Raw genomic sequence first — 26,332 nt, forward strand, 5'->3', positions numbered from 1 at the left:
GGGCCTGGTATTCCAAAAGCATCTCTGCCTTATAAGTATTGTTATCCAGTGGCTTTAAACAGAACGGAGATGCTAAATGTTCCAAGATGACTTGGGAAGCAGATTCAAAACGAAGCTGGAAAGCAGTTGAATTATATTCATATTTATTTCAGTAAACCCTGACATCATTCCTATTGGGTGTGGTTCCAGGTTCAACAGAGCAGATTGAAACCGACACGAGGAAGATGAAACAATGCTCTTCATCTGTGGGGTCAAGAAACTTGTCATATGTTTTATTAAATAACACAATTCTTCTGTTTTAAGGTTGAAACACACAAATTATATTTTGCTATTTGCAGAAAAACATTGAATAATCCCTTCAAATATATATTAGATATTGAATCATCATTTATCTCAACAACACACACCGACACTCACTCACATCCACACACACTCACGACAAGCACCAGCTAAATGGACGTCTTTCCTCCTCAAAGCTGAAATTCTTCTCTCTATCTGTGTTTACTGGACTCTCCATGACAGCGGAGCTCAGTGAATGGATTGTAGATGAGGCGAAGAAGGACCCGGAGGGGGTCAGCAAGATGCCTGACCTCCTGGATGTCATCGGTGCTTTATGAATCTGTGTCGCAACCCTGACAGGCCCGGAAACATGCTCATAAAAACACACAGACATATACATGTACATATACATATACACACACACACACACACACACTTGTCGGAGGCTGTTTTCCACCCCGTTCTGATGGCGTGTTATTGAGCAGTCAGGAGTGGTGGAAGGGGTCAAAGCGCGGCACAGTGACTCACTGAGGAGAACTCTGTTTCCTTTCCTGTTGTGGGAGAGACATGCTGAGATTTCCTTTAAAATAAAACAAGAGCTCATCAAAGCCCCCCCCCCCCCCCCTCCCCGGCCAATTTCCGATCTGTGGAGACCACCCATCCACCCATTTCATCGTTCACATGGGTCAATGCTGCGGCCCAGAGAGCATCAGTGTTTGGGCTTTCTGGCATCACGCTGCCGTGCTGCAGTTTGACACTTAATATCTTTTTTATCCATGCAACCGTAAAGCGGTGAAACGTATCTATAAGTGCATTTTCTGCTCCTAAATGTCTTTTTAACGTGCAGATGAGGCCGTTGTCAACATCAATTGACCTCGGAGGCTGCTAGGCCTCAGTAGCTGGACTTCACCGTGACACAAAGCTACGGTTGGATTGTTTCCCCCTCGCTGTTTCTGGAGCTCCAAGGTGAATGACGACCTGTTTCGGGGAGTGGATTGCCTTTGTGGTCACTGTGTACCCCCGGCTGTGACCTGTGTGGGAACAGCTTAAGAGATTCTAATAGGATGAGGACTTTTCCTCTGTCTTCTTGTGAAATCAAATATTTCTGGTTTTAGAAGTGAATCTACCGAGGATGGATTTATGAATATTAATGCAAGCTTATCCTCAAGGTTCAAAACAGTTCAGGACGTCATTGGCAGTGTGAGATTTGTTTATTTGTTTAACCCTTGTGTTGCCTTCGGGTCAATTTGACCCGATTCAATGTTTCACCCTCCTGTCGCCTTCGGGTCAATATGACCCGATTCAATGTTTAACCCTCCTGTTACCTTTATATTTACTAACATATTTTACCCTTGAGGTCAATATGACCCCAGCTATTAAAATCTCCAGAAAATTATTAGAATTAATATTGTTTTCCAAGTTTAAGTGTGAGGTACTTTATGTTTGTTTGTTGACTCCCGAAAGAACACCAACATTAAACATTGAATCGGGTCAAATTGACCCGAAGGCGACAGGAGGGTTAAATATTGAATCGGGTCAAAATGACCCGAAGGCAACACAAGGGTTAATGTCTCTGCAATGAATGAGACACAGGGCGAGCATGAAGGGAAGCCCACGGAGCGGCGGTGTGATATCCGTCACTGCCGCATTCATCGCCGCTCTCGCCTTCCGTCTCACTGTTATGTCTGTTTTGCTTCGTTTTCTTGGTTTGTCCCTCTTTTCTGCAGGGGTGGGGTCACCACATGCACGGACTGTTTGTTTGGAGTTGCTATAGTAACTCATGAGAGAGCGTGTGTATGTGTGTGTGTGTGTATGTGTGTGTGTGTGTGTGTGTGTGTGTGTGTGTGTGTGTGTGTATGTGCGTGTGTCGGCCTGCAGTTCTGCTTCATGCGAAATGATCTCATCCAGACACGGATCCTGAAATTCTGAATCCGTCTGCTTCCTCGGATTGTGCAATGGATAGTCCCCGAAGACACACACACACACACACACACACACACACACACACACACACACACACACACACACACACACACACACACACCAGCTCTCTGGCCGACGCCCCCTCAGTGTTGTGCCTTGTTGCTTGACCACAGACGGTTGACGGGTCCCTTGGCAACGAAAGTCCAACTCCATCTGACAAAAGGAACAATGCCTGTTTTCTGGATAACTTCATTTGGTGCGTGAGGTTGGAATTTGATTTATTTGATTCAAACGTCTCTTTAGTAAAGGAGCTGGAAAGTTCATGAACTGAAAGGAACCCGTCATCAAGTATTTCTTTTTTTCTTTTCTCTGTTAATACAAAATCACTCGTCCCACCTTATCGCCCCGGGTCATCCTAGACGTTCCTGGGTTGCTAATCTCAGATAGTGTGAAATGTGGAACGCAGCCCAGCTGTGGAGCTGAGTCAGTGGTAAAAAAAAAAATTCTTTGTGTGGAAAAAAAGTTCTGCTTCATTAGACAAATATTTCTGACAGATCTATTTCACCCCCAGAGCATAAACCGATAACCCTCGTGATTATAGCCTTTTATATTGATCCGCCATGTGACTGTGCTCGTCCACATATTCACTGCGAAACACGGGCGCGTTCATAAGCGGCTTGACAAAAACGCTGTGACAAATACATCCGTCCCATTTGGGTTTTACGTACACAGCTGATCTTGTTATATATGCAACTTTATAAGTGATTTTAAAGTAGCGGACATTCCGGATGGCAATGAAAGGTTGGAACATCAACTCGGGCAACACGGCACAGAAGCTGCTCTTGCTCTGCATGGATGGTCGGCCTATCTGACCCGTCCACACCAATCAGAGCCGATTGGTGTGGACGGGTCAGAACCCATTCGCCTTAGAAGTGGACCGCTGAGCTTCAGGGTGCCGTAGCCTCGCTTACCTGAACTGCTGGCTGTCGTCGTTTGTTTTCAGCCGTCTGTTCTGGGGCCTCGAAGACAATCCTGTTATTATTAAGTGTTTCTCACATGTTAATGTGTCGCCCAATGAACACGTTCATTCCAACTGTATTATCGACCGGTCCTGTAAGAGACACGCGGCCCAGCTCGCCGCTTCCCTCTGCATCTTTTGCCCCGTGAGAATAACTTAATTATTATGTTGGAACTCGAGGACAGAAGTGTGTATTCTTGTCCTCTATCTGCAGGGACTCTGTATAAGCGAGTGGAAAGCACTCTGGGGGTTTCACGAATATTAAAAAAACGTTATAAAAGATTTATCTATACAATGTTCGTTCTTACAGCCAAAGAGAAACTACAGAAGGTCCAAGTAGAGTTGAAGGGAGGCCGAGGAGAACGATCCAGTCAAAAAGTCCTAAGTCCTAACAGCAATTTAAACACACAGACAAATGTTAATTCAAACCTGTAAATGGACTCAGACCACAAGTTGTGGACCACAGCATAGTAATTGATTCCACGGCAACATTGTACTTCCTGTTTACATCCCCAAAAGCATTATGGGAACTGCCTTTCGTTCCCATCGGGGCGTAGTTTAATAAAGACGGCAGAGTCAACTTAAAAGAATCCATGTGTGTTTTCCCCCTCCCTCAGTCAAGCATCGAGTCAGAAAGAACTTTGAGAAAATGTCAAGTGATTCACACCGCAGCTAATTCAGCACACGGCTCTCCCGTAGAAGTAGAGCGCGTCGTGTAGCCGCCGTCCCACTGGAGCGACGGCGTCTGGCGGTGAGCACACACGGTAGCAGTTAGCAGCCGCGACGGCTTGTGTTTGTTTGCGTGGTTAAAGCAACAGGCTCGCCGTGTGTGTGTGTGTGTGTGTGTGTGTGTGTGTGTGTGTGTGTGTGTGTGTGTGTGTGTGTGTGTGTGTGTGTGTGTGTGTGTGTGTGTGTGTGTGTGTGTGTGTGTGTGTGTGTGTGTGTGTGTGTGTGTGTGTGTGTGTGTGTGTGTGACAACCAAGCTTTATTCAAGCTGTGGGACGATTCGTGGATACAACTTTATCGTGCTTAATGACTTAACCGTTAAATAACTTTTCATGTCAATGAATCATGAATTGTTTAACTACACGTGCACATCTCTCTTTACACTCACTTGTTTCAGGTACAGTATTCTGCTTCTTCTTCGGAAAATAGATAGCAACCTTTTACTTTTGACAAAGATTTGCACCGCTAAAAAAGAAAACTGCTGACGCATCAAGATGAATCGATAGTCGTAGCGCTCTGAATCCAAATCCAATCGCGAGGTGCCGAGACATTCCCGCCCCCTGACAAATGGTCACAAAATAAATCTGCTATTCGCTCTTAAATGGTACTGACCGATGAGGTCGGACTGAAATATGGAGAACGTGTGCGCACACAGAAACATGTGTGCGCACACGTTCTCCATATTTGAAGGTCATCACCTTCTCTCATGCTACTTGCACAGCGGCGTTCAGGGCCGGGATGAAAGCGGGGCGACCCCTTCCTTCTCACGGCTTTGATGGAGAGGACTTGGCCGGCGGGATGGATGTGAAGCTACAAAGCTCCTTTCTGTCTCCCCTGAAGGTTTGTGTGACTCGCACTGCTTTAGCTTTCATGTCACGGCTTCATTGAAGACTCAAGCAACCGACTGCCAAGTGTGTGGACTGTGTTATGGACTCGCTTCTCATTGGCTTAAAAAAGACGTGCCATCTGCTTTGAACTTCTCAGCTTTCCCAAAACCCCATTTGCAGTTTTAGTGTAAAGTCCATCCGGCCACTTTGGACTTAATGTTGACATGTTGTGTTCACATTGTTCCCTCTGGCTCCTTTTTAAATGCAACTACTGCAGGTCCACCTGGATCACATGACCCACCTCTTTTTCTTCTTTCCTTTTTGTTGATACTCATTTTACATCTGACATAGTAGAAGACGTGAATTTATGGATCGAGAGTCAACATAAAAACGTACTGAACATAAACGTATAAAACGCGGTGTTTACAACCACAGGGCATGACATTCTGTCCTCTTCTGTTGACTCAAGGTGTGTGTGTGTGTGAGTGTGTGTGTGGTCATCTGATATGCTGTCATTGCCATGGGAGTGACTGCAGTCCACATGTTGTGTGGAGGCCTCTTCACATTCGTCCAATCGGTGACGGCCTTCAACGTGCACTCTCATCGATTGACAAGTGAAAATGGATTCCGTGCTCATCACCGTATTCCCATGCAGTGACACCAGGACGAGAACGGGTGATTAGAAATCAATGGGTCGTTATTCTTCTTCTTCTTAGCCGTTTCCAGCTTCATCCTAGTTGTATTTGGGTGCATGGTGGGCGGATCATGGTTAATTACGGGTTCTTTTTGAGCATACGTGCTCTAAATTTCCTCCTGACAAACACTGTATTTCCTCAGCCATCTGTCACATCAGTGCTTTTTGTTCAACTTGACCTGTAATGGCACATTTGACCGAGGTGGCGACTGGGCGGAGACTTCCCTTTGTCGCTTCCAGCTTCCAGGCCTCGTTTTATCTACCCTCAATGGAGGAAAAGGAGGAGGAACGACTTCTTAAATCTCTCTCTCTCTCAGCTTGTTGTCTCTTCCGGCTGAACCCTGAGGCGGACTTCCCTGTAATTGTGTGTGTGTGCGTGCGCTTCTTCTCCACGCTAAGTAACACAGCTGCTCAGACAGTGACAGCATTGTTCCCGGCGAGCGCTCAGGAAGTGGACCCGAGTGCGTCTCAGTGCGTTAAACATTAGCTCTTCACCCCTCAAACACGGATTACAGGCTCCTTAAGATCGCTCCCGTACAAGCGTAAAACTCGACGGGCTGTTAAGAGCCGGATCAACAGCAGTGACGGTTTTTCAGGTTTCTGTCTGTCTGTCTGTCTGTCTGTCTGTCTGTCTGTCTGTGTGTGTGTGTGTGTGTGTGTGTGTGTGTGTGTGTGTGTGTGTGTGTGTGTGTGTGTGTGTGTGTGTGTGTGTGTGTGTGTGTGTGTGTGTGTGTGTGTGCGTGTGTGTGCGTGCGTGCGTGCGTGCGTGCGTGCGTGCACAGCAGGTGATGCAACACTGGCCATTTTGTATGCCCTGCGGGTTGGAAAAAAAAACGTTCAGGAAGAAATACTAAATGTGCTTCACTGCACCCTGACGTCTGACTTTATGAACACAGCTGATGCATAAACTAAAGCTGTGTTCAAACCTGCATTAGCATTGCATTAAAAACCAGAACGGGCACTCGGTAGAGCGCATACCTTCGCATATCACAAGATTGGGCATTGAATTATGAACATTTTGGCATTAGTTGCATGCCAATTGGACAAAAATGTATCGTGCTATGGTAAAAAAAAATGTGGACCTTTCCATGACCTTGACCTTGACCTTTGACCCGATTGATCCCAAAATCTAATCAAATGGTCCCCGGATAATAACCAATCATCCCACCAAATTCCATGTGATTCAAGAAGATTTTACCTGTTCATGACCTTTGACCTTGACCTTTGACCCAATCAATCCCAAAATCTAATCAACTGGTCCCCGGATAATAAACAATCATCCCACCGAATTTCATGCGATTCGGTTCAATACTTTTTGAGTTTTGCGAATAACACGCATACAAATAAATAAATAAATACACGGCGATCAAAACATAACCTTCCGGCATTTTCAATGCGAAGGTAAAAAAGAAGCAGTCTTTCCTAGAAATGAAGAGAAGGAACTCCAATATTGAATGCATCCGTAAAAGGTTCACCGACTATATTCTGTTTGATTATGAAGCTTTTTCATGTTTATAAAAGCTGCAAACTTGCCACCTTTCTAAAGTTTTGAATGAAAAACACAAACCAAACTAGAATGGGCATTCGGTAGAGTGCATACCTTCGCATATCACAAGATTGGGCATTGAATTATGAACATTTTGGCATTAGTTGCATGCCAATTGGACAAAAATGTATCGTGCTATGGTAAAAAAAGAGTTTGACCTTTCCATGACCTTGACCTTTGACCCGATTGATCCCAAAATCTAATCAAATGGTCCCCGGATAATAACCAATCATCCCACCAAATTTCATGCGATTCAAGAAAATGTTGACCTGTTCATGACCTTTGACCTTGACCTTTGACCCGATCGATCCCAAAATCTAATCAACTGGTCCCCGGATAATAAATAATCATCCCACCAAATTTCATGCGATTCGGTTCAATACTTTTTGAGTTCTGCGAAAGATTTTGACCTGTTCATGACCTTTGACCCGATCGATCCCAAAATCTAATCAACTGGTCCCCGGATAATAAACAATCATCCCACCAAATTTCATGCGATTCGGTTCAATACTTTTTGAGTTTTGCGAATAACACGCATACAAATAAATAAATAAATAAATACACGGCGATCAAAACATAACCTTCCGGCATTATCAATGCGAAGGTAATAATTATATATTTCTCCTGCTGCTACCATACGGTACATCAATCTAGCCCACAGCAGGAAAACCTTTGAAAGCAAACGTAACCCAGGAAGCTGGCAAGCCCTTTTGTAGTTTACATCAACACGTGTATAGATATATATGTGATATGATATATTAGTGATATGATGTCTAAACGTGCGAGTCGGGGCCGGTCGTTCACTTCACTGAGACCCCACTGTGTCGACGCCATCTGGCAACGATTGCATCGGCCGCTCCGATGTGTGCGAGTGCACGTTCAGATTCCTTTGGGTCATCGTGACGTTGACCCTGTGATCATCGAGACGCTGGATGAATAAACAGGAACCGCCATAACTCTGCAGAGCTGCCTTCTTTATCATCGCCCCACCAGAAGCAGCAGGTCCCCACAAAAGAAAGTCTTTTTTTCTTCTCTTTCCCAGTGCTGTTTTCATTCTTATTATCCAGTAAAATGGGCTTAAATAAAACGCCTCCAGGTGAAGTTGAAATCCTCCAGATGTGAACGTTTCCTGTCATGAACGGACCGGAGCTGTCGGAGGCCTTCTTGTGGCTTGATACCGTCCTCTGGGAGCCACCTTCAGCTCCCTGTCATGTGGGGGGAGGGGTGGGGGGGAAGGCGTTTGAAGTAAAAGTAGTCGTAACATGCTCTGTTTAAAAAATAAAAATAAAGGAAGAAGCAAAACACTTCTTAAGTCGTGGGGTTGCTTCACACCCATTCACTGAATGAGTTGTGTTTTCTTAAGCGTGACCACATCTGTCGGGGTCCCGCCGCCGGGTTCCCGCCGCCGCGTTTTTCCTGTACTGTAATAGCTCCGAGAGCCCAATAATGAGCTCAAGTGTTCGCACATTCCTGAACAGTTGGCGTCGTTCCCCCCCCCCATCTCCCCCCATCGCTCCTCTCCAGTTACCGCTCGACGTTTTTTTGGTGGGAAACGCCGACGGGCGCGCTGATAGCGGGGCTCTCGGCAACAAATGGATACCAGCCCGCGTTCGGACCAGGAGACGCTCGGGTCTCCCCCCTCCCCCCTCCTCCGCTGTGCTTTTTGTTTTGGTCCACGGCTTATCGCGGAGGTCAAGGAGGGGATGACTTCAACAGAAATATGGGATTACTTAAGGGCACCGGGGTGTGCACCGGGCTCCTTAATCATCAGGCCTGATAGCGGTTGCGTGGAGTCGGCAGAGGATCGGGCCTTTTTATTTGCTTTGGACCGCTTGGCTCGAGTCCAACTTCAGCCTCTAATGTGTCACATGAGTCGACCTAAAGCAATAACAGTAATTTGGGTTTCCACAGGCTCGTGATTAGCTCTCGTTAAGAGAAGAGCCCGCTGCTATCAAGCAGTGAGACGTACGAGCTGCTGGAGCAGGCTCGGCTCGGCTTGGTTTGGCCTTTTTGTACTCTAGATTTAGGGAGAAGTTAAGTTTGTCGAACAGTTTTATTTTTTTTTACGTCTAAGTTCTGTATATTTCTATATTTCTAGGTTGGGATGTGTGTTACACAATCCATAGCACAGGAGTGTGTGCGTGGATTTTGGTATAAAGTGCTGAGTGCACCGACATCCAGGAGAGGGGAGGAGGGGGGAGGGGGTCAAGTCAAGTCAAGTCAAGTCAAGTCAAGTCTTTTATTGTCAGATACACAGAATGACACAGGGTCAGACTGGGCACTGAAATTCTTAGGACAAGGCACCACACAACAACTATCATAGCCGAACATAATATAACATGACATACACACTGTACAAGAACTCTGAACATAATACTAACATATAATACACATAACTAAACTACAGACAAATGGGAGAAGCAGGTAGTGAAAGCAGGTAGTGCAATAGAAAGTGTAGTGTAAGTACAAGGCTGAAAGTGACAGTGTATGTAAAGTGACGAGTGTAAAGTGTCGAGTGCAAAAGTGTCGATCGTGTGTCAGTGTCCATTGAGCAGCCTGATGGCTCTCGGGAAGAAACTGTTCTCCAGTCTCTGTGTGCGAGACCGGATGCTACGGTACCGCCTTCCAGAAGGCAGCGGGGTGAACAGGCTGAAGGCTGGATGATGGCAGTCCTTTAGGATCCTGCCAGTCTTCCTGAGGCATCGTGTGCGGTATGTGTCCTGCAGGGCTGGGAGCTCCTACCGATGATGAACTCCGCAGTCCTGACCACACTACATAGGGCCTTGCGGTCCTTGGCTGTGCAGCTCCCATACCACACTGTGATGCACCCAGTCAGGATGCTTTCTATTGTGCATCTGTAGAAATTGGTGAGGATGACTGAATCCATGCCAAACTTCTTCAGTCTCCTCAGGAAGAAGAGGCGCTTCCGGGCCGCTTTGACCACCTTGTCTGTGTGAGCAGACCAGGTGAGGTCGTTGCTGATGTTGACCCCGAGGAACCTGAAGCAGCTGACCATTTTCACTGCAGAACCGTTGATATGCAGTGTGTACTTGGCATACACACACACACACACACACTGCACTGCAGAGGAGAACACTGTGCAGACGCAGGTCAACACAGAAACTCCTTGAAGAAGATTGTGCCTTCTCAATATTTAATCAATTAAATTTGATTTATTTGATCACACGTGTGAAATTCTTCAAACTTCTCACATTTTGTCTTTAATTTAGCAAAACAAACTAAGTGTTGCTCAGCCCTTTGCCAGCGTTCCGCCGCTGCAGCTTGTTACGTGTGACTTCCATAACATGCATACAGACATGGAGCGGTAGACACGACGATGCAGCCGTCGTGCCGAGTCGTGCTGCAGATTTTACTGATCACACCCAGAAACTCACCGCTGAGATCTCATCTGTCTGCATTCGTTTGGACCTGCAGACTTGCACATCCACTGCTCTAAAAGAGAGTTTTCTGTAAGACGACGCCGCGGTTCTCAACCGGAAATATATAGTATTATCATCTCGGTAATGCCGTGTCACGGACGAGCAGCACAAGGGATGCACAAGAGCACTTCATAGAGGACGCAGTATGACAGCTCTAGTCTGTTGGTACGAACCAGCTGCAGTGTGTGTGTGTGTGAGTGTGGTGGTGTGTAGAGATGCACCGATCAGGTTTTTGGTGCCGATCACCGATCACTGAAATCAGTATCTGCCGATCACCGATAATACCGATCACTGAAATCAGTACCTGCCGATCCGATAATACCGATCACCGATCACGGTGTCGATTGAAGCATTCTATTTATTGTGTAGCATTATTGCCTAGGACTATGAGGAAATACATATATAAAGCACCTCAAACATTAAAGAAATTACAGATTTCTTTAAACATTTAGGACTTTTACTTTGAAAAATGTCCTAATTGATACATTAAAATAGTTTGATTGCTATTGTAGGGGATTTCAGTTATGTATGGAACACATCTGCATTATTCATTTCCTGGAACTCTTGGGGAAATCTATTTACTGGACTTTTTTTAACATACAAAAGTCTGACTTATTTTTATAAACTCTTCCTTGGTACAGTAAACATGTTTTAATGTCAGCATAATTTAAGCTAAATCTCAGAAACGATCTATCAAGATAGAAAATCAGTTCATTGTTTACTTTTATATGTTCGTGTATGATTTGTCGACATCTTATTTTGAAAAACGGATGTTGTTTCACGTGGTTCTCTCCGCTAACTTTGCAAAACCGGATGTTGTCACTTAAATCCTTCCGCTAACTTTATCAAAACCCTCGCCTGCTCCCGATGGAATGTGTTTACCGTCAACATCAGTCTATAGAGGCTCAGACATGTGAGAGTCGGCTGAGTCGACCCAGAGATTCAACTCGGGGGACGGTGACGCCGCTCGGTGGTGAGGATCCCCTCGTGGACCTCTCACTCTGCGGCCCTCGCCGGGCGCATCGTCTCCGTTGCGGTGCGCGGCGATTGAAACGTCTGATAGTTCTCGCAGATTTTATGTCATCTGATCGGCCAGTTTGATCGGCCGTTTTGAGAACGCCGATCAAAACCGATAATGGGAATATCGGCCGATATGGATCGGCGCCGATCAGATCGGTGCATCCCTAGTGGTGTGTGTGTGTCAAAAGGTACAATCTTTATATCATATCACATGTATTTATATGTACATACATATATGTATTATATGTGTTCATGTAAACTAAAAAGATTGTTTTCCTCTAGGGATAGATTACGTACTGTATGGTAGCCGCTGTCAGGGTGGGGTTTTTGTCCCGTTTGCAGATTATATAACTATGAAAAACATACCTTTTTTTTAAAACTCTGCAGGGCGTAAAAGATAGCCAATATTACATCACCTGCTGTGCACACACACACACACACACACACAGAAAACAAACGAACTCTGAATTTGTTTAAACACGCCTGCATGTCTGATCCAGCAGTGTGTTTATGTGTGTGTGTGTGTGTGTGTGCACGCGTGTGTCAGATGGTACGATCTTCCTCCTTTTCAGATAAACACGATGCAGGATTTCGTGTTGGGTTCAATTTGAGCTTTCATCTCGAGTGCAGGTCCTCCGAGGCTTCTGAGTTTCTCCTCCAGGAGCCGAAGTAAACTCAGGCCGCTCAACGTGCACTGCAGCTTTTTATTACCCCAAAAAGCTCTCTGCCAAAAACAACTCGCGTCAAACGGAGTTTACTTTTTATGACCGAGAGCCAGGAAACGGAACACTTCCGTATATCCTACATATTCAACACATTTATTTAAGATGCAATGTCATGGTCTTAACGTAAAACTCACACCATCATTGAGGAATGTACAGTAGGAGAGCAACACGTGTCAGTCGGAGCAGCTTCGGCGAGACTCGGTCAGCAGAACAATGGAAGACAGGATGATAATGTTTTGCTTTAGGCAAAACACTGAAGCACAGCTGACCTCTGACCTCGGATCAGTAAACTGTGACATTGTCTCAACCTGTAGTTACGACTGCTCATAAAAACGTTTGAGTCCGGCCGCAGATCCAGATAACACTGATTCTGAGAAGCGGCCGCCACGGTCACGCTGCTTTGACTCCAGCAGGTTGTGTGGCTGCGGTGACTCGTGACCTCTGACCCTTTAGCCTGAGGTGTGACCAGGTGGCAGGGAGGTGTGTGTGTGTGTGTGTGTGTGTGTGTGTGTGTGTGTGTGTGTGTGTGTGTGTGTGTGTGTGTGTGTGTGTGTGTGTGTGTGTGTGTGTGTGTGTGTGTGTGTGTGTGTGTGTGTGTGTGTGTGTGTGTGTGTGTGTGTGAGAGAATGAGGCACATGAAGAGAGATTGTGGAACGTGAGAGAGAAACTAAAAAGTGAATGGATCAAAGAAAAAAAGATGACTCGATGGAGAGAGAGAGAGAGAGAGCAGGCGAGCGAGGAGGAGGAGGAGATGGTGCGATTAGTCTGTGTGAGCCTGAGCTCTGATTGGCCGAGCAGCCCGTGTGTGTGTGTTTGCCTGAGTGTGTTTGTGTGTGTTTCTAGCCAGTGGGCGGAGGATTACGCCTGCGTCACGTGGTCCCTTTAGCTTCTTTTCCACACACCCACGCACCCTCATTTCCAGAGGAGACGCATGCACACACACACATCTACACAGTCCCTCTCACATACACACTCACAGCTGTTGAGGCTTCTCTCTGTGATAAACGCCGGGGCAGCCGAGGAGAATCTGCTGGCGGCTCGGAGCAAAGAGCGTTTCTACGGACGACCTGCGCGCAGAAGTGGACCGACTGGTTTTCCTGATCGCAGCCCGGCTCTCACTTTCCGTCATTCATATCCCACCCCTTCTCTCTCTCTCTCTCGTCTTTTCCCCGGCTTCTCTCTGGGAACGAACTCCGTATTGGATTTTTGAGGGCAGACTGCGAGCAGCGGAGGAAAATAGAGACATGTGTTTTGCCCCCGCTGCTTCCTGATCTCTCCCATTCACTGAGCCAGGAGGAAACACAAGGTTGGTCGGGCTCGGTTTATTTGTTGACGGACTGGTTTCCTGTGTCATTCATTACACCTCGATATCTGGTTTGCATATTCATTATTTCTTTTAAAGACCCAGAATCCGTCTTCAGGTTTCCGTGTTCCCACATGCTGCCAAAAGCGTGGCGCAGACCCCCATCCCGAAAACTGATTTGTAGATTTAGGGGAATTCCATGTTAGTATGGCTACGTGGGCACACAGACACACACACACAAGTGCACCCGCGCAGGCACACACTCCTTTTCTATAAGCAGCAACCGTGCGTGAGGGAGGATTAGCTGTGGCTGTCATCTCGCATGTGTAGAAGTAGAACAGGCTGCATGTGAAGGAAGACGCACTTCATACGCGTTCACCAGCTTTCCCAATAGTTCAGAGGGAATGTCGGTAAAAAACTGAATCCAAATAAGTTTGTTTTCCGTGTGTGTGTGTGTCGCAATCTGCACAATGAGGTTGCACAAGAAGCCAAGAGCCCAAACTACAACCAGCCGCTGCCTTGTGTCGGCTCGGAAGAAGAGTTTTCTCTTCCTCGTAGGGAGGATCTATAGGCTGCTGAGCATTTGACACACACACACACACACACACACACACACACACACACACACACACAAACAAACAAACACACCCAATGCTCCAGTTTCCCTGCTGGATCTGTCATGCAGACGTGTTTAAACAAACTTGAGTGTTTGTTTTGTGTGTGTGTGTGTGTGTGGACACTGCAGGTGACTTGTGTGCAGATTTGTCCATGCCTGTATATATGTGGTCATTTACAGTGCGTGTGGCTAGAATTAGCCAACGTACAGATTCTTTCCTGGTGTTGTTGCCGGTGGGGTCGTAACACCACCCAAAGGGCTGTTTGTCTATTTTTAGTGGTGGAGACTCGAGCCGCCAGGCGGTGAAACTTCCCCCCCGGACAAGAGACAGATAAGAGGTGTGTGTGTGTGTGTGAGCTGGTCGGTGGGCGTGTTGTGTTGACTCCCTGTATTGTTGTGATTTTGTTTCTTTTTTGCACGCGCCAGTCGGGTGATAAACAAGCTTTAAGAACAGAACATACATTTGTCTGTCAAGTTAAAATGAAAGCAGGAAACCAGAGAGATGCAGCAGCAGATACTCGGGTTAGACGCAGGTTTCCTGATTAGATGATGAAGATGAAGATGGAGATGGAGAGTTGCCTGTTGTCTGGCTCCAGCTCCAAATGTCAGAGGACCACTGATGCATTATGGGAGAGCGCTGTCATACAGATATGCAGTTATCTCCCGTGATGGAGACGAAGGAAGGAACTCATTTGATGAAATATAAATGTCTTTATTTAACTGGATTAGAACATGACTTCTCTGAGTCAGGATTAGATGTATGAACTGCAAACAAGTAACAACAAGCCATTTGGTGGAAAGTTAATTGGCAACTGTTTTGATCATTTCATATTTTTTTTCAAGAATTATCAATATTTAAGTTTCAGCCTCTCGTAAACAATACTTAATGTAGCTTTTCTTTGTCATACCTGGTAGTAAACTGAATGTGAACAGGTTTTTTGATCATTATAAAATATAATAAAAAATGTTTAAACATTTAACCCTTGTGTTGCCTTAGGGTCAATTTGACCCGAATCAATATTACACCCTCGTGTCGCTTTAGGATTAATTTGACCCCATTCAATGTTTAATGTCGGTGTTCTTTCGGTAGTCAACAAACAAACATAAAGTGCCTCACACTTAAACTTGGAAAACAATATTAATTCTAATAATTTTCTGGAGGTTTTAATTGCTGGCGTCAAATTGAACCCAAAGGGTAAAATATGTTAGTAAATATAAAGGTAACAGGAGGGTGAAACATTGAATCGGGTCAAAATGACCCTAAGGCGACAGGAGGGTTAAATATTTAATCGGGTCAAAATGACCCTAAGGCGACAGGAGGGTTAAAGCATAGTTGTTTTTTGCAGTCCAGTGTTTAACACCCAGAGGAGTGTTTGATGACGTTATCTCTCTTCCTCTCATGACCAGGACTCCCATTGGAGGAGATCTTGAATCTCAGTGGGACCTTAATGTTGAAATGGAAATAGAGAGACCAAAGCCTGGTGAAGCGCTCTTAAAGTCATTGTTTATAGATGAGAGTTTTCATGAACAACTCCTTTTAATGCTAAAGACAGTTTATGTCTGCAGAGCTGTGAGGGGGAGGGGGGGGGGGCACTAAAGGTCACAGAGTGAGGGGTTGCAGTCACTTTGCCCCGGGCAGCGGGCGCATTCTAGCGCCCTTCAGTGACCTCGGCCAGCCCGGCCTGGAGCTGCCGCGCGTTAATGGAGCGCCAATCAATCACAGTGCGGCGCTGTCGTTTCTCCAAAGGGTAACCGTGGCTCGGATGTCCGATCGGTCACTGAACTCGGTCTGCACTCCTGCCCGATGTTTTGTGAACACCTAAACGTGTCTCATTGGATAAGTGTTGGAACCGATCACAAGAGTTCAACTGCCGTGAAGCAGGGCGATGGAGGGATGTCAACATTTGTGCTGCAGTGCGATGGATCCGATTTCATCCGTACTCCGATTTAATTGTGCACACTCGCACCGCCGCTGACCCCCCCCCCCCCCCCCTCTCGCCCCACCGCCCATCCCTCTGGATGTGACCAGACGCAGAGGATTCAGGATGGGGACAATGATCTATTGAGAGGGAGGGAGGGAGGGAGGAAGCTCATGCTGAGGACTTCTGTAGTGTGTCTTGTGACAGAGTTTACTTGTGTGAGTGAAAGGAGGGGGTGTGGGGGGGGGGGCAGGGTTTCGAGCTTGGAAGACGGGAGGGGGGGGTGTAACTTTACTTTGGTGAGGCTACAGCTGTTGCATTTCGGCCACACACAATTCCACTCATTCAGCATATTTCAGGCATCAATCATTACTTCTCCGTGTGAGTGTGTCTCTGTGTGTCTCTATGTGTCTCTGTATGTCTCAGTGTGTCTCCGTGTGTCTCAGTGTGTCTCTGTGTGTCTCTGTGTGTCTCCGTGTGTCTCCAGTGTGTCTCGTTGTGAACACGTTCCATTTGCTTTAGGACACTTTGAATAAGTACAAACTGCAGAGGGGGGTGTCGATGACAATGATTCCTCCGCTCTTTCTTCTCCCACCATCACCAGCCCATCCTTGTGCGGTTTCATCCCAGCCTCTGTTGTGCAGAGCAGGAGGATGAATTCAATATCGGGTTACATAACTCTTCCCCGCACAGCTGCCTTCCATTAAAGAGGATTTTTTTGGGGGAGCGGCTTTTATTCACTTCCATGGTATAAATCTCAGCTTGCGTAGTGGGATCAGGTCGTGAGCGAGAGGCCTCCTGTGCTCCTATGGACGCTGTTTGGCAGAACATATGGATACATCTGCACAATATTGCCATATTAGAGACGTTAAATGATTTCTTTATCCAACTATTTACTAAAACCTCTATTTAGCATCACTGGGTGTCATCTCCAAAAACACGGAGATCATCTGCATAGCAGGGAAATCAGTGGAAATGGGGAAACATTGAGGCGGGAAAACCGACTGATCAACACATTGAGCTCCTGCCGACGTGTCTTTGAGCAAAGTCAATAATGGCCGCCCGCTTCAGGCTATCGTCAAAGTCCTGTGGAAAGGATATGTTGAACGTTGCTGTTGGCTTTCTCGCAAATTAGCATTGCTACAGTTGCGATGCTACAAACGTTACGTTAACACCGTGGGTTTCATCTCACGAGAGAAAGCATGAGGTCATGATAAAAAATTTAAAAAATCCACTTCAAACACGCCGCATGTGTCTCCACGATGATTTTCTTTAACTCCTTGTTTGTTCGGTGTGAGTAGGACTCCTCTTTACAGTAAATACGTGTGTCGCTCCACTAATCTCAACCAGCTTTTTAAGTGGCATTTGGGTGAGTACCTTAGCGGCCTCTCCCCCCCCCCCCTCTCTCTGTTTACCATCAGACGGAGTTCAAGGAAAAGGTTAAAAAGGGGCGATAGGAGTCCCGCCTGGTGGGGGGGCCACGGCGTGTTGATGCTGTCAGAAGAGCTCTGGGCGAGCAGCGCGATTCCTTTCTCCCACGCTCTGCTCTTCAAGCCAACGCACCATCTGTTCGGGCTCCCGTAAGCCCCGCCTCCCCCTAATGCACCGCCAGCGTATCCGTCGCTACTGCAAACAGCAGCCTTGTCGCGGCGCATCCTGAATAATGCACTTGTGCATGTTTTTCGGTGGATTGATCTTTTGTATTCCACCCAGCACGCTGGACACTCGATCTCTTGCTAAAGGAAACGTGAAACGTCCGGCCTCGGGGAAGGAGACTGTGGAGGATACCGCATTTGATTCCAAAGAAAATCTGTGTTTCCCGGTTTATCTTCTTTTTCTTCTTCTTTCTTTGTCGGACTTCTTCTCAAAAGCGTGTTGCGTCACAGAGTTTCAACTCTTTCTCAAACGCAACAGGCGTTGCCATATTTTTCCAGATGCATGTCATTTGTCTTTATCGACTGCGTCTCTTGTTTGGGGCGTGACACGGAGGCGGTTCGGGGTCACTCGTGTTGCTTTGACTGCAATAAATTCTGTATGCTGCTACATGCTTGTTGTCACCCCCACCTGACCCGAGAATGAACGGTGGGAGTAAACCACCGCGCCGGTCAAGGTCAGGATGAGCAAAAAAAAGTGCTCATGTCCTCCTCGTGAGCTTCGTTGGACGACTGACGCCTGCGTCCACGATGATGTCATCTGCTCACGGGATGTTGTTTTTCAGTATAATGGATTGGCAGTTTAAAAAGTAATACATTACTCTTTGATTACTCTATTGAGTAACTCCTGTCAGAAAATGACACGGATCACTTAACTTAAGCCATAATTATTAAACATGATTAGTGTCTGTCAGCGAAGCCTTTGTTTGTGTGCGTGGCAGTAATTTTGGCGTGGTAGTTATTTTGGCTGCATACAAATTGAATTTGTGATAATAGACATTATGAGAGTTTGTGACGTGATCCTTTGGAATTTTTCGTTCTTCAAGCAAATCCGGTTTGCATCATAATAACTTGCGACACACATATCAGAGCTTTTGTTTGAGTCCCTTTATATGTGCGTATGGGAAACGTTACAATAATTAAGATCAATTAAAATAAATTGCGTACAATTAAATTAATTCCGAGGCCCGTTCTTTGCCTGTCAAGTAACGTGATTTGTGTTTTCTTTCTTCTTCTTCAGGTGAGAGTCAGAGCGGCGGCCGTAGAGCGAGCGAGAGAGGTGAAGCAGGCATGAGCACGGACGGCCATCAGGAGGTGGTGACCACGCCTCCCACGCCGAGCGGAGGGACGAAGGAGCGCTACTTCGACCGCGTCGACGTCAACGACCCGGAGTACATCAGGGCCAAGAACATGTCACCTGACCTCCGGCACGACTTCAATGTCCTGGACCAGAAGAAACGCGTCACGCAGATCTTGCAGAGCCCCGTAAGTCCGTTAACTGCATTTCAGAATGAGGGAAACGCATGAAATCTCTCTCTAGAGGGACGTTGTTGAGAGAACGGAGAGATGGGAAGCTGCTAAAATGGTAGAAGAAGAAGGTCGAACGGGACCAGCTGACGCCATCGTTTACCCGTTAGTAACAATGCACAACAACACAGAACCGTGTTATGTAAATGATAGATGCGCATCCGTCCATCCGTAGCCGTACCGTCTAGTTTGCATTTTAACATAAAATAAAAGTGCGCTTACTTTTAACCTATCAAAATAAAAGTCTGATTTAATTATAAAGAGGAAGTAGATTAAAACGTCTATAAATTATTCAAACAATACAATATAAAAGGCATACATAAACAATAAGGCAGATTTTTAAAAACAGGCAATCGACAAAAAACAATAAACCTTTCATGGGGTTATTTACACAGAGCGTATAGTCCTGAAAGGTAGATGGGGTCCGGATTCTCGGGGTACGCTCTAAATCCCCTCTGTCTGTTAACATGAGAATGAATGCATTGGTCCAGGGTGTTAACCACCTGTTCCTCCATCTATGAATAGGGGGTCAGGAGGCTATTTTTTCCAAAGATATAATGGAACGGTTCAAAACTACTTGGATATTAGTCTATCTTTTATATAGAATAGAGTGAATGGGGTGGTTCAGTTTTAAAGATCACTGAATACCAAATGGAGAACATCGTGTGTGGCCTGATGACTACTACTGTGGGTAATCGGTTCCCATTTTTCTCTTCCGTCAGTTATTATTCCCCAATCAAGTGATTTCTAAAGACGTTACAGCGTCACATGTGCTTTTGTTGACGTTGTGACACCGGCCACAGAGTCTCAGCGGTGAGTCGTCTGTTATAACACTCTTATAAGCTCTTATAACCACCAGCTGCCACGCCCTGTTGGAGCAGGCCCGATCTAGCAGCTCTCAGAGTTTTGCTGACGTAAACAACTCTGTGGTCGCGGGACATATTTCTGCCAACACACATCATGTTGTGGTTTGATTTTTCTTCCCCTTGGGGTCTGGATTCTTGACGATTACTGTTGCTCTAGTGTCCCTTGAAGGGCTGGAGGTAGAGTTGGGGGTGCGAGGCCTTTCTGGGACCACACACTACACAAATGATTTAGGAACTGTAATATAAAGGTAGATTTGTGTCTTTATTCCGCAAAAAAAAAAAAGGAATTTGTTGCTGCAAATCAAAAAAATTGCTCTCAAAATAAAAAATATTTGCTCTCAAAAAATAAATTTCACTCCTGAAACAAAAACCTTCCCTCAGAAAAAACCTGTGCTCTCAAAACGCAAATCTACGAGTTGATTTTGGAAGTAGTGGGCGGGGCTTTAAAAAAAATTTGATAGCAAAGGTTTAACAATTAATTGACTTGCAAATGAGAAATGTGCTCTTAAAACCTTTTTTGTTTGTTTGCGTAATAAAGACACAAATCTACCTTCATAATGTAAAGGTAAAGTTTTACGATGTATCTTTGCTGGAGGTTTTTTTGCACACGGCTGTAACCTGCAAACATCAGAATTCAGTGCAAAGATTGGGATTATAAGAGGCTTTAATAAACACTAGCCACGGACACACTTGAACACACTTACAATAATTCAATATTTGCTGTGCTATGTAGATTAGATTTAACGTTTTTAATGCCTGACTGCATTTGCATCCCGGAGGAACTCTCTGGCAACAATAGTCGACGCACACGCTCAGTGTTTTCCTTTCTTGCGGTTTGGTTTGTGCTCTTTGAACAGTCGCCTCACCTTGAGGGGAGACTTTACGAGTCCGTGCCTTTCAGTCCAGCCCCACGCGCTATCAGGGATATCGGCACTATTGACTCGAGGCAGATTTCTGACTGAAGTGCTCTTCAGTGTGTGTGCGTGCGTGTATGTACTGTATGTGTGTGTGTATGTGTGTGTTTCTCTATACGTTTGCGGTGACACATGCACTTTTGAGTCAGCAGGGACAGATGGTGAAGTTATAGTTAGATAAAGGTTAAATGTTGCTTATAGCCGCTGCATGTCATGCATGAAGCGTGTGTGTGTGTGTGTGTAGTTGTGATTGACTTTGGGGTGGTGGCCGCCGCGGTTCGACACGTTTTCTTTATAAGCTCTAAATGCGATCCGCATTCTGCACATGCCCAGTGTGGCTTTTCTTGGCCCGCTGTGTTCTGCGCCAGATGTCTGGAAGGACACCAGCACCGTGCCGCTGGTGCAGGTTTCCACTCGATACTTTGCATACGCCCGTGTCGGTGGATGTGATTGAGTACCACGAGTGCAGGTGTGTGTGTGTGTGGGGGGGGGGGGTGAATAACATGAGGGAGAGTGCATTAAAGGGCTCGGCTCTAACCAGCTGCAAGGCCAAGCAGTGGCAGCCACGGTCATCTGTCAAACATGTCAAACATATTTTTGAAATTACATGATTTTTTTAAATGTCCCCACTGTGGGACGAATAAAGTCATATGTCATATCATATCCACGTACGTCATGCCTCTGTAAATCTCTCAGGCAGGTGCAGAACACACTCTTACGGATGGTGTCGCCCGCCAGCTGACCGTGTGTTCAAGTACCACACTGGACGTGGCGCGGTGTTATATCATGCGTCGTATTCCCGAGTGCGGTAGTCGAGTCAAATGACGCGCCAGGCTGAACAGGTGCCGAGGAAGAAAGCCTGAAGATGAGCACCTTGTGTGGCACCTGAATGGAAGTCGAGGCTTTATCGAGCCAGCCGGGGCAAAGGAAGCCCGGCTCTGTTGACCCCCCCCCCCCCTCCCTCTCCTCCCCCTCGGCTCTCAGTCGTGACAGGTGGCTCCCTGTTGGCTGCAGAGGGGGTTTTCCTGGCCTCTCAGTGCTGGTTTACTCATGTTCAACAACAACAACAAGTGTGTGTCAGCTGGCCGCGCACACGTGTGCCCTCTCTCATAGCAATTTATTTCTCGGTTGCTCTCTCATATTCAGCTACAACAACAACGTCACCAGCTGGGAGTCCACACATGGCGCCCCCACCTCTCTCTCTCTCTCTTTTTTCTCTCTTCCTCCCTCCCTCTTTCCCTCTCTGTCTGTTTGTTTTTACTCCAGTGTTATGGGACTAGTGGCGGCTGCAGATTACATGTCTGCAGCGCTGGCATGGCAGGTTGTATTTAGAGTCGCACCGATATAGACGAGGCGGGACTTCATCCACTCGCCTCCTTCATGCAGCAGTTGTTTACCTTCTGGGAACCGGAGGCTGCAGCTGAACCGTGAGCCCGTTCAGTCCCTCTTGTTTTCTGCCGGGCTGATTGGACTCTTACTTATTGCCTGTATGCAGCAACAGTATGCAGAGGGAGGCACAGAGAGACGACATGCGGATGAAAGGGAGGGAGGGGAGGTAACAAACAAATACATGTTCTGCAAAGTCCTTTAGTGCAGGGGTCCCCAACCCCCGGGCCACGTAGTACCGATCGCACCTTTGTTGGAAACCAGGCGCGGAAAAAATGAATAAAAGTTTGAAATTTTTTTTTTTTAATCAGTCGGAAAAATATATTATTTTGAAAAAGGACCGGATCCACCCGTGTGTACGTCTGAGGCGCGTTCAGGAGTCTTAAAGTTCGGGTTTATCGCTGCAGGCGAGTCTCACGCCGAACCCTCTGCTGGCGGCACATTTCAGTGACAAAGAATCTTAAAACATATTCAACCTGCTCAATGAATTCTGTCACTTCAGGGAAATGACAACTGTTTTCAAGTTGGCCGATAAAGTCGCTGCTGTGTGGGCGAGTGAACAGCGGAATATTCTACATCTTTCAGACGTTGACCGGATGGAAGAGGCTTTTAAAAGAGTTTGAGCGGTACTCCAACCACAAAAGACCCGACTGCAAAAGAATAGACCTGCAACCCATTTGTAAACAAACCCACCCGGTGAATCGAGCCCGTCCGAGCTAGAAGAACATGTGTTGGAGATGCAAATGACGGTGGCCTGAAGGGACATTTCACACAACAACTCTGCCGGTGTTCTAATGACAGCGACCAGAACTCGGTTAGGAGCAGCGGACCAAACACACGTCTGTGTCGCCGTCTCCATTAGCGGCTCGTTGCAGGTAAACAAGCGCACGGCTCACACTCAGTGTGTTTACATGATGATATAATTCGAATCTTGCTTTAGTCGGACTATGCTATCTTTTGGGGGATCAGCTGTTATCCCAATATACATGGCAGTGAGTAATTCGAATCATTGGCCGAAAGCATGTCATATCCGATACGATAAGCGGCGCTGTTTTCATTACAACTCGTGGTGATACAGCCATTTCCGCTTGACCTCTTCACCACCACCAACAACAACATTTCGAGAAAGATGGCGAACAGAGAGCGTGACTACATCCCTCTACTATTCTTCTATGGTGTTAATAGGAGTACAGCGAATGCAAATGGCGCTATTGGCTGAGTTGATAACGGAGAGAAGACGCCGTCGCCGAAGGTACACGGAGAATTTAATTTATCGTCTCTTTCGACTTCCGGGTCACGACATGGGAGGGAGGGAGGGAGGGAGGGAGGGAGGGAGGAGGGCGGCGGGCGGCGGGATCTCGAGCATGCGCAAAGACGCAAAGTCCAGTTCCGAATCCAGGGCTCTCAAGTGTCACCCATTGAGCGTGAGACTCACGCATTTCGGTCTTAAATCACGCACTCCCGCCACACATCGTATTTCTCACGCTGAAAAAAACTCTCGGCTATTTAATGTTTTAATGTGCCGCAGCGCCAGGGATGCCAGGTCTGTGTGACAAAACCAGCCCAATGGCCAATAAAACCAGCCCAAAAACCAGCCCAACATCAGAACTCAAAATATGCCCGTGCCAAACCATATACACTGCTTTTAAAGTCCATGTCCATGTGTGTACGTGCTGATCTGGAGTCAGTTTGGTAGGATTTGGGTATAAATAAATTGTCACTCTTGCCTGTCTTCAAAACTTGAGAGCCCTGCGAATCGAATTCAGAGTTACATGCCGCGAGAGTCGAATTATCAACTGGATCAGACCGAGCTATCCAGGTGTGTTAATCGGACCGAAGTCGGACCGCACATAGTCCGACTAAGGTGTTTACATGAAACGGATAATTCGATTTCAGTCCAACTAAGCCAATAATTCGATTGCATGTAAACGCACTGACTAATTCGGCGTAATGATGAGTTGTAGTTTTGGCACTTTATGCCCTTCGAATAATTGTATGACGTCATATTTATTATGTCATTTATATTGCCGGTCCGTGAAAATAATTTCTGACACGGAACCGGTCCGTGGCTCAAAAAAGGTTGGGGACCGCTGCTTTAGTGCATTCATGGAAGTGACAAGGCACAACTGGTGGTGTTTTCATCTTCTTCTACAAATAAGAGCAAAACTTAAACATATTTAGAATTAATATTGCGTTTTGCGTTTTATTTTTTTCTTATCTACCTTTTATTCTTATTAATGCTCTAATGTGCACCCGCTGCTGTGATTATGAAATTTGCCCACTGTGGGACTAATAAAAAAATATCTTATCTTATCTCATCTTAAAACAATCCTCAAGATTTTGGATACAGTTTAATGACATTTTAAACACTTAAGAGACGTACATTCTCACAATTGTAGAAAGTGGTTTTAATATGAAATGTCCTTATGATGAACAGCCGAGCATCGTTTTCCTTCGGTGAACTTCCGGTTCATTTACTTCCGGCTTTATTGGACGTGTGTGTGTGCGCATGTAATTTCACACCGGTTACACGTACACTCTTGTCGTACATACATGTAATTTACGAATAGTAGGATAAATATAAAAAAGACATTGACGACAACAGAATAGAAACATGTATGTACAATATACATTTTTAAAAACCTGACAATGTTTGTGTGACAATCTACTTTAGTTTTAATAATACTTGATTTATTTGGTTCTAAGAAATCACACAAGGAAGAAAGAGACAAAAGGAGATTTTTAAGAAGGCTTTTGGTGTGTAGGACATGCAAGGATTCCCATCAGCCCCGAGGGGCTAGTGAGGCACCCTGAGGGGACTTTCTGTTGCATTCTGGCTACAAATACAAGTCTCACGATGCCAGGGGTTGTTAAATCATGATAATAATGTGTTTGTGTTAATTACACAGTTACGCTTCTCCTCCTCCCTGTGAGGGGAACTTAGTTAGCGTGACTCTATTTGCAACCCAAGAAGTCAAAAGGTCAAAACTCCTCCAGAGGCTTGAAATCAAATCAGATGAAATTGAATTTGAGTTCTGTGTCCACATGCTGCTTCTATTTTCTGCATCTCCGCTCATCTCGCTTATCCCTCCCTGCGATTAGGTTTTCCTCCCCACCCGTCTCCCCGTCTCGTGGCTCAGGTTTACATCATCCACAGAAATGACTTCCTGGTGCAAGTGGGTGGTTTCTGGCAAATGTCACGACTCGGCTCTGTGACATCCTCCCTGAAGGTCTCGTTTGACAATGCACGAGTGGTTGGACGCTCACTGCAGAGACGCCTTTTGAAAAACCTCCTCCACTCCGTTTCACTTTTGACTTTCCACGACGTCTCTCGGGTGCCGACCTGAGCGAAACCTCCAGCTGTGGAGCGGTGCCCTCTGGATTAGAGGGCAACACACTGAAAGTTACTAAGTCCACTTTAGCTCATGCAGCCTCGAAAGGAAGAGGCCAAAAGTCAGAAGACTCTCTCGGCTGCTTAGTGTGAAAGCTTTCCACGACTGGCAACTGAAAAAAAGATGTTCAGCACTCAGCTGTGTTAACACTCGCTGCCCCTACCAGGGGGGGGGGCAATTCTGAGTAGTGAGTAAGGAGTCAGCGAGCTATCAATGGAGGAAGTGAAAGGCGTTTTGGGAAAAGGGGATTATTTGAGCATGCATCCCTAACTGGCCCCCCATAATATTCTGCAGAACTTGAGATGAGCTGTTGACAGAGTTTCACTAGTGGGGCGTCAGATCAGAAAACCCAGATTGCAGCTCGTAGCTCGTATCTCGGATGAGATCACATAAAGAGACACATTGGAGCAAATCTTAACTTGTGGAGATCCCTGATCACGCTTTTTGTTTTTTTTCACACTAATACTGTTGATTGATCATGATCCATATCGTACGATTCCAGATCCTCCTTCATTGTTGTGCTTTTTTTTTTGAAATCAAAAAAAAATGTTATGTTTTTACTTTGTTATAATAGGCCAATATCTTAGTATTATTATTATCTTCATTTAAAAGGGACCATGTAAAACATAAATGTCACCATTTGATGCACTGCACCAGATTGTAGCTATACAGCTAATTTGCATCTGTAGTCCCCTGACAGACCATAATAAACATAAAACAATAACAAACAGTACAGGATAAGACACACTACAACTGTATATGTGGTAAGAAGGACACA

General features: G+C 46.0%; 1 protein-coding gene across 4 annotated transcripts in view; it reads left to right on the forward strand.

Moving 5' to 3' along the window:
* The window catches only part of add3a (adducin 3 (gamma) a), a 76,610-nt gene that overhangs the window by 18,069 nt on the left and 32,209 nt on the right, over positions 1-26,332 (forward strand). For 2 of the 4 annotated variants that reach the window (XM_056410055.1, XM_056410058.1), the window contains exons 1-2: positions 13,120-13,504; positions 18,710-18,954. In XM_056410055.1, the coding sequence (XP_056266030.1) occupies positions 18,760-18,954 (195 nt within the window). In that variant the 5' untranslated portion in view covers positions 13,120-13,504; positions 18,710-18,759. Of the gene's footprint in view, positions 1-13,119; positions 13,505-17,463; positions 17,617-18,709; positions 18,955-26,332 lie in introns of those variants that run through there. The other 2 variants (XM_056410057.1, XM_056410056.1) reach the window with 2 other exon arrangements.

Source organism: Pseudoliparis swirei, chromosome 24 (genome assembly GCF_029220125.1).
Source record: "Pseudoliparis swirei isolate HS2019 ecotype Mariana Trench chromosome 24, NWPU_hadal_v1, whole genome shotgun sequence".
In the NCBI taxonomy this organism is placed as follows: Eukaryota; Metazoa; Chordata; class Actinopteri; order Perciformes; family Liparidae; genus Pseudoliparis; species Pseudoliparis swirei.